We start from the raw sequence: 12545 nt of genomic DNA, 5'->3' as shown, positions 1-12545 counted from the left end.
CCCATGTTATTCTTCACTAGTACCTTCTATCCCTAAGTGATGTTTTAGGGATAGAAAATGGGTATGATTCTACCCCTCAAAATTCACCCTTAAGATTCTGACCCAAAACTTTTACATCCAAAATAGTGTTCTGAGCCAGAACATTTCACATATGTTATATGAAGGAGACTGGGCATGAACAGGACTCTCTGGAACCAGACTATGGAAAGGGCAAGTGCACTTGTGTAAGTCCAATATCTGATTGTCGGATTTATCCCAGGAAGCGTTGGTGGTTGGGTAGAGCACCAGAGATGGAGTCAGGCAGGTAGCTTCTGGTAGCACATCACGCTCCTTGGAGCAGTGTAGTTATTTGGTTCACATTCAGGCTTTGGTGTGTAGTCCTGTAATTGGTTTAGAGGTGGGTGCATGGTGAAAGTTTGGTTGACTCTGAAACCCATTTTGTTACTGTACTCAGAGCCCAACTTGAGTGATTTTAATTGAGATGACTGTAGGTTTGGCTGTCCTCCAGTGACTAAACTCAGAAACCCATAGATGGGCGGCACATAAGCAGCTGTGCAGTCCCTGGAGTAGTACCTGAGTGAGAGGGTTTTGCTGATCGCTGGTCACAGTCAGGCCTTCGCTGTGAGTTATGGTGATCATGGATGAACTTTCCTGTATTTGTATTTACTCAAGCAAGACAGAATATGGTAAGAGGAAACGGTGTGTCAAGCTGTTTTGGTTTTCGGGGCTGAGTTTTAAAATTCTAGATGTATCAGCATCAGAGTGTGATTCTTTTCTATTGTAGCTCAGCTAGACTGCTTTGTGAATACTTCCTAAGATTTGGCTCGTCTGCTTAACCACCTTTCAGAGAATGATATATTGGGGCGAGTGAATTCCCTGTCTTTAGAGGGGGGGCTTCAATCAGAAAGTTTTTAAAAAAATTTTTTTTTTTAAACTTTGGGGAATTGCCTGGTGGTCCAGTGGTTAGAACTCCACACTTTCACTGCTGAGGGCTAGGGTTCAATTCCTGGTTGGGGAACTCTGAGCTCCCACAAACGGGGCAGCATGGCTAAAAAAAATTAAATCAACTTTGAATAGTAGGAATATTTATTCCCTGCAATTGCTTACCTGATTTTAGTGTTTTATAGGGGAGAGACTAGATGGAATAAAGTCAGTTTTAAGGCAAAACGCGTTAAAATTATTCCTGCAAATTTCAACACATCAGAACTTGGGCCCTTACTGCTCAACAGCCAAGAATTCTTTTTATTTCTGTCTTCATTTTGGCTGGAATCTTCCTTTCTTTGAGAGGATTAGTGGAAGATAAAGTATGGTTTGGATTAAGGTAGGAGTTTGGAGGCATAGTGGGAAAATATAAAGGGGCTCTCTCTCTTTTTCTATCTAGCATATTCACCTTCTTGTAAGTTCAGGGTGCATATTATGTGACTCCACTAGGTTTTATTGGGTTCATGGGTTTTGCTCTCTCTTTTGATAGGATCTATAGAAGATAGATAGAAGGGGCTTGAAAGTCAGTCCATTCAGGATTCCTTAGGGTAAATAGTTTTCTCTTCAAGGAATTTCCCCCTTTTTCTTATGTTGCATTCCCTTTACCTCTGCCAGGTTTCTGGACTATATCTAGCCTAACATTAGGAGTGACTAATGCCTCTGTTTTCCAGCTTTCTGAGACCAAGATCTTCACTGCCTCTAATGTGTCTTCAGTGCCTCTGCCTGCGGAGAATGTGACAATCACTGCTGGTCAGAGGCAAGTCTGTGGTGTGAATTACCAGTATCTTTTCTCAAAGGGATCTGCTAAGTGAGCTGTAAGGAAGGAGTGGTACTGGGCCTTTATGAACCCCCATGGTGTTGATAATAATGAGAATTAAATTACATTATGGTCCTATTTAGTTTATAGGTAGGTTTTTGTAAGAGTTGATAGTAGTTAATCTACTGAATGGAAATCTGTATACTATAATTTTAAAGTTAACTCTCTTCCAGATAGTCGTTTATTAATACATATATTAGAAAAAATTATATATACAATAGCCTTGTCAGCATCCTGGATATTGATTAAAACTTACAATAATATAAACTTACAGTAAGTTGGGTTAAGAAAAACTAAAAGTGGAAAGATTTGATTTATTTCGGAATTTGCAGAACTGTTCAGTAGCTTCTTCTCTTGCTTTATAAGTATGTCTTTGCTTTAGCCAACTGAGTATGATGATCATTTTTTCCCCTAGCATCTATCTTACAAATTTTTTAGGACTTGAACATAAGTAGGGATCAGTAGAGGGAGGTAACACTTGTCAGGGAATATTTTATCCCCTGAAAAACTCTTGGATTATTTCTGGACCTGGATATGATAGCTCTAGGGCTTCCCTGATAGCTCAGTTGGTAAAGAATTCGTCTGCAAAGCAGGAGACCCCGGTTCAATTGCTAGGTTGGGAAGATCCACTAGAGAATGGATAGGCTACCCCACTCTAGTATTCTTGGGCTTCCCTTGTGGCTTAGCTGGTAAAGAATCTGCCTGCAATGTGGGAGACCTGTGTTGTGTCCTTGGGTTGGTAAGATCCCCTGAAGAAGAGAAAGGCTACCCACTCCGGTATTCTGACCTGGAGAATTCCATGGACTGTATAGTCCATGGGGTCACAAAGAGTCGGACATGACTGAGTGACTTTCACTTTCACTTTCATGATAGTTACTGACTCAGAATCCAGCTTGAAGGCAGAGGAACCAGAGATCAAATTGCCAACATCCGTTGGATTATAGAAAAATCAGGAGAGTTCAAGAAAAACATCTTCTGATTTATTGACTACACGAAAGCCTTTGACTGTGTGGATCACAAAAAACTGGAAGATTCTTAAATAGATGGGAATACCAGACCACCTTACTTGACTCCTGAGAAATCTATATGCAGGTCAAGAAGCAACAGTTAGAACTGGACACAGAACAACAGACTGATTCCAAATTGGGAAAGGAGTACATCAAGACTGTATACTGTCACTCTGCTTATTTAACTTAAATGCAGAGTACATCATGCAAAATGCCAGGCTGGATGAGCACAAGCTGGAATCAAGATTGCTGGGAGAAATATCAATAACCTCAGATATGCAGCTGGCACCATTCTTAAGGCAGAAAGTGAAGAAGAACTAAAGAACCTCTTGACAAAAGTGAAAAAGGAGAGAGAGAAAGCTGGCTTAAAACTCGACATTCAGAAAAACTAAAATCATGGCATCTGGTCCCATCACTTCATGGCAAATAGATGAGGAAACAGTGGAACCAGTGACAGACTTGATTTTCTTGGGCTCCAACATCACTTTGAATGGTGACTGCAGCCATGAAATTAAAAGACACCTGCTCCTTGGAAGAAAAGTTAGGACCAACCTAGACAGCATATTAAAAAGCAGAGACATGAGAAAAAAAAAAAAAGCAGAGACATTACTTTGCCAGCAAAGGTCCGCCTAGTCAAAACCGTGGTTCTGCTGGTAGTCATGTATGGATGTGAGAGTTGGACCACAAAGAAAGCTGAATGCTGAAGAATTGATGCTTTTGAACTGTGGTGTTGGAGAAGACTCTTGAGAGTCCTTTGGACTGCAAGGAGATCAAACCATTCAATCCTAAAGGAAATCAACCCTGAATGTTCATTGGAAGGACTGATGTTGAAGCTGAAGCTCCAATCAATACCTTGGCCACCTGATGCAAAGAACTGACTCATTGGAAAAGACTCTGATGCTCGGAAAGATTGAAGGCAGGAGAAGGGGATGACAGGATGAGATGGTTGGATGGCATCACCGACTTGATGGACATGAGTTTGAGCAAGCTCCAGGAGTTGGTGATGGACAGGGAAGCCTGGTGTGCTGCAGTCCACGGGGTTGCAAAGAGTCGGACATGACTGAGTGACTGAACTGAACTGACTCAGAATGTCCTAATAAGAAGTGTGATAAGAACAGGATGTTAAGGATGTCATTAACTGAGGTTAATTGTTGTTGTTGTTTTTAATGACACCAAATATCTGTGATTTTTTCCCCACACAGGTTGTGTGTTCAGCTAAGCGTTCAGCAGTTTAATTCAGTTCTGACAGTAACTCTCCAGAGTTAGCACAGACCCAAGTTGACTGCTCAGTACCCTAGGACAGCCTTTCTGCAGAGGTGCCCAGGCTACTCACACAGTTGTGCTCAGCTGGCTACAAATTTGGGGGCTTTCACAGCCCCCTCTTCAGATTCAATAATTTTCTAGGATGATTGATCGGATACAGGAAAGAGTTTTACTTGACGTTCCTGATTTATTAGTTTAACCAGTATTCAGAAACAGCCAAATGGAAGAGATGCACAGGCCAGGGTGTGGGAAGTGGAGCATGGAGCTTTTAAGCTCTCTCTGGGTGTTTTGCCCTCCTTGTGGGTCATATGTGTTCATCAGCCCAGAAGCTCACTAAATCTACTGTTCAAGAGGTTTTGATCAAAGTTTCATTACATAGGCATGATTGATTAAGTCATTGGTGATTGAATTCAATCTCTTAATTCCCCTTCCTTTCCTAGAGGTGGGTGGAGTGTAGTGGGGTTGAAAGTTTCAACTCTCATTCACTTTCTTGGTGTTTTTGGTGACCAGCCACCTTCTCAAAACTGTGTGTGTGGGGGAGTAACTATTATCTTAAACTGCAGTTGAAAGGGACCAATTATGAAAAATAAAAGATATACCCTCTTACTAAAGAAATTTGCCAAGCCGCTAGTATATGCTTTTATTATACCACAGGTGACTTCTGGAATTTTTTTAAAACTGGGGAAAAAATTGCCTAAATCCTTCTTCTAAAGCCACCAGAGGATGCCAGCATTCTGTTTGTGGTCTTAGATATTGGTCATGACAGGTATTCAGTATGAAAATCATGACTAAAAGTTAGTTAATTTGGGGCCAGTTATGGAGCTGCTGTATTAAAACTAACATTTGATATTTCATTAAGTTAAATTTCACTAAAATTAAAAATTTAACATTAAGGATGTCAGCTCCATTGGAATACATCTGGATACTATTGTGACTCATACATCTGTTATTTTGGATGAGTTCAGCATTTTAGGGCTTTGTGTTTCTGCGGAGTGACTTCCTTTTGATCTATCCTTAATCTGAGTCGGGTATTGGAGACAAGAATGTTCTGTCATTATTCATCAAACTTTCTCTCTCCACTAGAATTGACCTTGCTGTTCTGTTGGGAAAGACACCATCTTCCATGGAGAATGATTCATCTAATCTGGATCCCTCTCAGGCTCCTTCTCTTGCCCAGCCTCTGGTGTTCAGTAACTCGAAGCAGAGTGCCATATCACAGCCTGCTTCAGGGAACACATTTTCTCATCACAGTATGGTAAGTAGGAAACAAGGTGTATCTTAAAGTTTTCTGCAACCCCAGCACATACTTAAAAATACCATAAGTCCTTTCAGTGACACCTGAAAGATTTGGGGCAAGGTAAAAAGCATCTTTTATCTTCCTGAGCAGACTTGAGTATAGAAATGTTGAGTTGGGTAATAGGGGATAGCTCTAGGAGAGGATTTAGTTGTGGACAGACAGAATTGTCTTATAAAAATGAATAAACATTTTTTTTGTGGTCAGTTGCTCAGTGTGTCTGACTCTTTGTAATCCCATGGACCCCACCAGGCTCCTCTGTCCAGGGAATTTTCTAGATAAGAATACTGAAGTGGGTTGCCATTTCCTACTCCAGGGGATCTTCCTGACCCAGAGATCAAACCCATATTGCCTGCATTGGCAGGTGGATTCTTTACCACTGTGTCACCTGGGAAGCTCTGACACCATTTACTGAATACTTAACAGTGCTGAACAATATATATATATTTTTTTTAATTAATTTTTTTGGGGAAAAAATTAATTTATTTGGCCGTGCTGGGTCTTAGTTGTGGCACTTGGGATCTTAGATCTTTGTTGTGGCATGTAGGATCTTTAATTGTGGCATCCAGGGCCTAGTTCCCTGACCAGAGGTTGAACCCAGTCCTCTCTCCCGGCCCCCCACATTAGAAATGTGGGGTCTTAGCCACTGGGCCACCAGGGAAGTCCTTATTTTCTGTTATTCTTGAAGAGAGAAAATCAATGACAATTTTAACGCTAATACTAATTAGTAACAGTAATTAAACATTGATGACAGGTGGTAGCACTTCCCTGTTTCTTGATAGAGCACAATTACCATATGTATTTATTTAAATCAGACATTTCTGAGCTAGGCTTCTAAAAACTTGGGGTCTTCTGAATCTGCCCATATAATAACTGTTTCTCCTTTTCTTAAGTGGGGATAAGGGTGCTTGCTGTGCCTATCTTACAGGGCTTCAGGAAGACAGATAAGGTTATGGGTAAAAGTTATACAAATGTGGTGGCAGTAGTGATATTAGTTGTTAGCCCGCTGGAGCACTTAACAACAAATGGCTTGTTGATTCAGAATTATTTTAAAAAAATTCAAGGTCATCAATTACGGGAAAGGCTAAATAAACAAAGATGATACAAGGACCAACTTTCTTATGGTCAGTAAATCCTAAAAGTACTGCTTTTTCTTTCTTTTACTTTGCTGTCTGTTTACTTTTTGGTGGTTGTCAAGAGGTAAGAGACAGTGTGTATGCATATACTTTTATTTATCTAGTAGTAAGATATATATTAATAGTAATTGCTTCAACTAGAAAATTGCCAAGTCAGCCTCTAATCCAGAAGTTTTTTAATTTTTAACCATTATCCTAAAATAATTTCCTGTGTTAATGGTAATTTGGTGGTTAATATTCTGCCATATATGAATGGCGACAGGTGAGAAAAACTGGAAGAGAAGGGAAAGGGAGAGAAGTGTTGGGACCAAAAAGAAAGAAAGAAAATGGGGTAAAGATGATCAGAAAATAGCTTTCAGCCCCTAAGATAGATGACTTGAAAAGGGTTAAGTGCTTTGTGTCACTTTAAATTACCTTTAAAGCCTGGAATTTCAGATTTATACCCAAATCCAAATTCTCATCAAAAATTGAAATTTCAGTATATTTCCACTTTACCCTTAACATTCTATTTAATGTGTGTCATGTGATATGTTAAACTAAATATAAATACTATTCTGTTCCTTCTTATTATCTGTATTAATTAGTGTGCTATTTAATGTAGTTTTTTCCTTTCAGGATAAATTACAGGATTAATTTCCCTTAAAATTTAATAGATATAAGTAATATAGGAGTCCTTATTATCATGATATGTGAATATAAAGTAATTTTCTGTGTCTTTAATGTTTCATGCTTGCAGAGTATTTGGTAATCATTGCTGTGTGGGATCATTTCTCCTACAATCCTGTACTTTCAACTAGGTTTTGGCTGTTTTGGTTTTTCTTTGTGTAATCTTGAAATGCAGACTGAAGTGCAAAAGAAAAAGTCTTACCTTGAGTTGGACAGATTGATTTTGTATAAGTGCTGCTTAATGATGAAAATCATGATGTGGTTAAATAAGAACCTAAGAAAGACTAGATTAAATCTCCTTAGAGTTTCTTTAGAATGGTTAATTTTCTGGTGTAGGATGGTAGTTTTACTTGGTATTGGGGATCCCCCAGAAGCATCAAGAGTAAGTTTTTCTTTATTATCATGATCGTCTAGTGCAGAAGTTGGGATGGTCCCTAATTTTGCATCTTTTCTCTCTGCTAGTTACTAGAAGCATTGACATGAAGCTCCAATTAGTTGTTTTTGTTCTCTTTGAGCTTTTCAGTGGAAGGGGCAAAGACACTAATGACTGAAGTGAAATTTTATGTCATCTTCATGTTAGCTTAGTAAACAGTTATCAGTTGTTTTAAAAATTCAAAAAAGGGGGAAACCCCTCCTCCAGTCATTAAAGAAATTTCTGAGGACTCCCGTGGTGGCCCAGTGTCTGACTCCACGCTCCCAGTGCAGGGGGCCCAGGTTCAGGGAACTAGATCCTATATGCCACAACTAGGGATGCCACAACTAGAGTTGCCTTGTTAGGCAACTGAGACCTGGCATGGCCAAAGAAGAAAAGGAAGTCCCTGAGAAGGAGGGAGGGAAGGGTGATGGCAATGGTATCAATTTTAATGGCTCTTAAATTTCTTTGAGTGCTTTCTATGTGTCATGCACATATTAAATGCTTATCTATTGTTTGTTTAATCCTCCTACACCTTTATGAGATACTACTATTATTTTCAGATGAGGAAAATGAGGTACAGATGACTACAAGTCATTTTTCCACAATTATAACCAGGATTTAAGTCTAGACAGTCTCAGTCCAGGCCTTATGCTGTAATAGACTATTCCATTTAGTGACATTCTTTATACCGACTCTTAACCCAGATGAGTGTCTTTTTGAGTGGCTGAACAAGGTTATTTGGCTGTGGATTTCTCTAATCTCTGTGTTGATCTACAGGTGAGCATGTTAGGGAAAGGATTTGGTGATGTCGGTGAAGCTAAAGGCAGCAGCACCACAGGCTCCCAGTTCTTGGAGCAATTCAAGACTGCTCAGGCCCTGGCTCAGTTGGCAGCTCAGCATTCTCAATCTGGAACCACCACCACCTCCTCATGGGACATGGGCTCTACCACACAGTCCCCATCGCTGGTGCAGTATGGTGAGAAAGATGGAAAGTGACTGAATTCTTTAAGCGTTGGAGGATTACTGCCAAGAGGCTGGCAGGAATAGTTCCCACACTCATTTCCCCTTGTCAGAGAGGCTCAGTTCAGATAGCTGGGGAATAATAAATATATAAGTTGAGGCTGTATATCTCTTTCATCAAATTTAACCCTGTACACATTTGCAGTCTTCTGTTGACGTGAGGATGTTTTGGATTTTTCCTAGATTATCTTCAGTATTTGAAAACAGTGTGTTGCCTTTGGAAGAGTTTATGAACTTTGCCGTTTTAGGACCTTATACTCTGAATATGGGCCATTTCTAGATTGCTTTCTTACAAAGGCAGTGTAATAGTGTTGATTTGATATAACCCAATGGTTGTCACAGAATGATAGTATTTTCTTGAGGTTAATGAGGACCTCTGGCCTCATACCTATTGGATGTCCTCATGCAGATTTGAAGAACCCAAATGATTCAACAGTGCACAGCCCCTTTACAAAGCGCCAGGCTTTCACCCCGTCTTCAACCATGATGGAGGTGTTCCTTCAGGAGAAGGCACCTGCTGTGGCTACCTCCACAGCCGCACCTCCACCCCCGTCTTCTCCTCTGCCAAGCAAATCCACCTCGGCTCCACAAATGTCTCCTGGGTCTTCAGACAACCAATCCTCCAGCCCTCAGCCGGCTCAGCAAAAACTGAAACAGCAGAAGAAAAAAGCCTCCTTGACTTCTAAGGTATTTGAACTTTTAGATAGATATTATTTAGGGCAAAGGATTTGAGAATTGAGATTGTAAGGATGTAGTTTGGAAGTCTGATGTGGGGTTTGTTATCAGTCTTACAATAAGGTTATAGTAAACCATTTCTTTATCTTCTCTACAGATTCCTGCTCTGGCTGTGGAGATGCCTGGTTCAGCAGATATCTCAGGGCTAAACCTGCAGTTTGGGGCGTTGCAGTTTGGGTCAGAGCCTGTCCTTTCTGATTATGAGTCCACCCCCACCACGAGCGCCTCTTCAAGCCAGGCTCCAAGTAGCCTCTATACCAGCACGGCCAGGTAGAGGAAACAGCTGTCATAGACTTCTTTTAGACTTTTACCACTTTCTGTAAGTCTCTTGTTGATTCCTAGAACTCTGGACAGCCAAGGCTCTGATTGAAGGAAAAGCAGCCACTTGTAGCAGTTTGTTGAGTGCTTTTGTTACTAGGTTTTTTCATAATTCTAAACAGATAGAAATATATCCTTTGGGTACTTACAGAATGTCCAAGCACAGTTCCTGGAAAGGTGTACCCCACCTTTAAAGTACCTTGGCATCTGCCACAACCAACAGTGCTTTTGACACTTTGAGACATTTTGTGTGGATTTAAAGCCTATGAAGGTTGTAACTTTGAACTCCTAGGAAGGAGGTAAAATTAAAATTAGTAGTACAGAATTAAAAGAAACCTTTCCTGTAGAACCTTTTCTATTTCCTATGATAGATATCAGGGAAGTCTATCTTAGGCAATAGAAAATCCTGGAATTTCAGAGTAATAGGTGTCCCCCCGCCCCCTCCAATCCTTAGAATTTAAAAGTAGAGATGCCTTGCCCTAGCCTAGCTCTGTTGAATCATAGTTGTTGTTAATGCATGTGAGTATTTTTAAAGTTCTTCTCAAGAGAATTTTGCTCTTGGGTTTTTGAGAGAGCCAGGAACTGAGAATTCCTTAAAATAAGCAAAAGGTGGTTTTTCCTGTGCTTAGGGTTCTTGTTACGGTTGTATGAAAGGGACCAAGAGTAGCGTATCCTTTCTACTGACTTTTAGCCTCTTTTTCTAATAACAGCAGAATGTAGGGACACAAGAAAATTTTCTCTTCCTTTAAGAGTTGAAAATGTTTTTAAGCTCGATTCTTAGCTTAGATACCTGGCTTTATAGGATGTGGAAATTCCTACTGTTGCCAGGAGAAAATTGTCGCAGTATCTTTTATTTGTTCTTGAAGTTTGTCTTTTTGATTATAATCAATTTGATTAGAAGTTGATTGTAATCAACTCTAGTAAGTTACTTACTCCACTCTTCTAGTATCAGTAGATCTGTTCTATTCATTTCTCTTGAGATTTTCCTTCTCCATTCCCCACAGTGAATCTTCATCCACAATTTCATCTAACCAGAGTCAGGAGTCCGGTTATCAGAGTGGCCCAATTCAGTCGACAACCTATACCTCCCAAAATAATGCTCAGGGCCCTCTATATGAACAGAGATCCACACAGACTCGGCGGTACCCCAGCTCCATCTCTTCATCACCCCAAAAGGACTTGACTCAGGCAAAGGTATTGGCTTCATTAGCCCCTGGGCATTGGTTGGGAGAATAGAAGATAAAGTCTCTTAAATATTAGTGTTTTACTTCTTGACAAATGGTGCTGAGATATCTCTGAAATGCTGATTATGAAGCTTAACCTCATTTTTGTGGTTGGTGAAATAAAAAAAAGTTCTGTGCACTAATCCTGGAGACTTAGAGCCAGAAGAGCATTCTCTTTGCACTAAAGATTAATTCTCTCTAGTAGAATCATTCTCCAGTACCTGTTTTCTTGGAAGATCTGATTGCTAGACTGCTGAGGGCATATCAGTAGACCTCACCTTGCTATGTCTAGGCTTGGTGAGGGGGACAGCATATGCCAAAGGAAATGTGGAGAATGTGGAATGACTGTCAGATGCAGCCAGCAGAATAAGTGGTTTGGCTGAACTGTCTTATTCCCACATCCCTCCCGAGGGATCATTGGATTTGAACCTCTCCTTTATCTGTTTGGGGTTGGGGATCTCTTCAGCAGTTTGGGCATTGCCTCCTATTGCCCTGGGTAACACAGGGTTGGTATATCTTTTGTTGTTTTAAAGTTTTTGTTGTTTTTCCTTTGGGTTGTGTACATTATGTTAATCCTTCTGTTAACTTGCAGAATTTCTCTGAAAGAAATTGGTTGGCAAAAATTAAACTTGAGTCAGTGTACTAATAACCTAATCTATTCATTTGTCTATTTCTTACCAGAATGGCTTCAGTTCTGTGCAGGCCACGCAGTTACAGACCACGCAATCTGTTGAAGGTGAGGGTTCTCCAGGCTTTTTCCTCTAAATTACAGTGTTTTTACTCCCCTTTCAATATTTTTGCATGTTGTAGATTGTCATGAAAAGACCCCTGCCTCAATGATCAAAACTTTTGGTTTTATTTTTAGCTTGATTTTTTCTACCTTGATGTTTAATCTCAAACCTTCCTAAGTTTCAGGTTCTCTGTCTTGTAACAGTGATAATCCTTTTGGTTTCCTTTATTGGACGAATGAGATTGGTACTGTGAAATGCTCGGAATTTAAAAAAAAAGATTGCACCTAAATGCCAGTGGTCCATTACTAAATAACTCATACTCACACTCTAGCCTTCAGGACAGCCTAGGACTGTTGTCACCTCTTAACTTCCTCTGATAATGTGAATTCCTTTCTTTATTTCCAGGTGCTACGGGGTCTGCAGTGAAATCTGACTCACCTTCCTCTTCGGGCATCCCCCCTCTCAGTGAAACGGTATCTGCAGCTTCCTTACTGACGACAACCAATCAGCACTCATCCTCCTTGGGTGGCTTGAGCCACAATGAGGAGATTCCAAATACTACCACCACACAACACAGCAGGTGATTTGGGGTGAGGATGGAGGTTTGGGTTGGTGGATAGTAATAACAGAGCTCTTTGGTTCTCTCTTACCCCCTCTGCCTAGCAGAGACCACATTATCTAAGTGGATGACCTACAAGCTATGGGAAGTAAAGACAGAGGAGGCTTTTTTCCCTTTCTCAAAACCCATTCTTGTTTTAACTGCTCACTACCCCTCGCTGGCTATTGTGTTGACCTTATGATCTCAGATCTGCTTGGTCCCATATTCTGCCTTCTTTGCCTGGGTTGTTTTTTTATTTAATTGAATTATAGTTAATTTATGATGTGTTAATTTCTGCTGTACAGAAAAGTGATTCAGTTATACATATACATACATTCTTT

General features: G+C 40.3%; 1 protein-coding gene across 38 annotated transcripts in view; it reads left to right on the top strand.

Annotated features, from left to right (window-relative positions):
- UBAP2L (ubiquitin associated protein 2 like) overlaps nt 1-12545 on the top strand; it is a 43545-nt gene that overhangs the window by 17223 nt on the left and 13777 nt on the right. For all 38 annotated transcript variants that reach the window (XM_043875670.1, XM_043875672.1, XM_043875668.1 and 35 more), the window contains 8 exons: nt 1653-1738; nt 5152-5323; nt 8357-8555; nt 9009-9286; nt 9432-9604; nt 10657-10846; nt 11557-11611; nt 12012-12186. In XM_043875670.1, the coding sequence (XP_043731605.1) occupies nt 1653-1738; nt 5152-5323; nt 8357-8555; nt 9009-9286; nt 9432-9604; nt 10657-10846; nt 11557-11611; nt 12012-12186 (1328 nt within the window). The remainder of the gene's footprint in view (nt 1-1652; nt 1739-5151; nt 5324-8356; nt 8556-9008; nt 9287-9431; nt 9605-10656; nt 10847-11556; nt 11612-12011; nt 12187-12545) is intronic.

The sequence above is a fragment of the Cervus elaphus genome, chromosome 20 (assembly GCF_910594005.1).
Source record: "Cervus elaphus chromosome 20, mCerEla1.1, whole genome shotgun sequence".
In the NCBI taxonomy this organism is placed as follows: Eukaryota; Metazoa; Chordata; class Mammalia; order Artiodactyla; family Cervidae; genus Cervus; species Cervus elaphus.
This window is presented reverse-complemented; position numbering and strand designations above follow the sequence as displayed.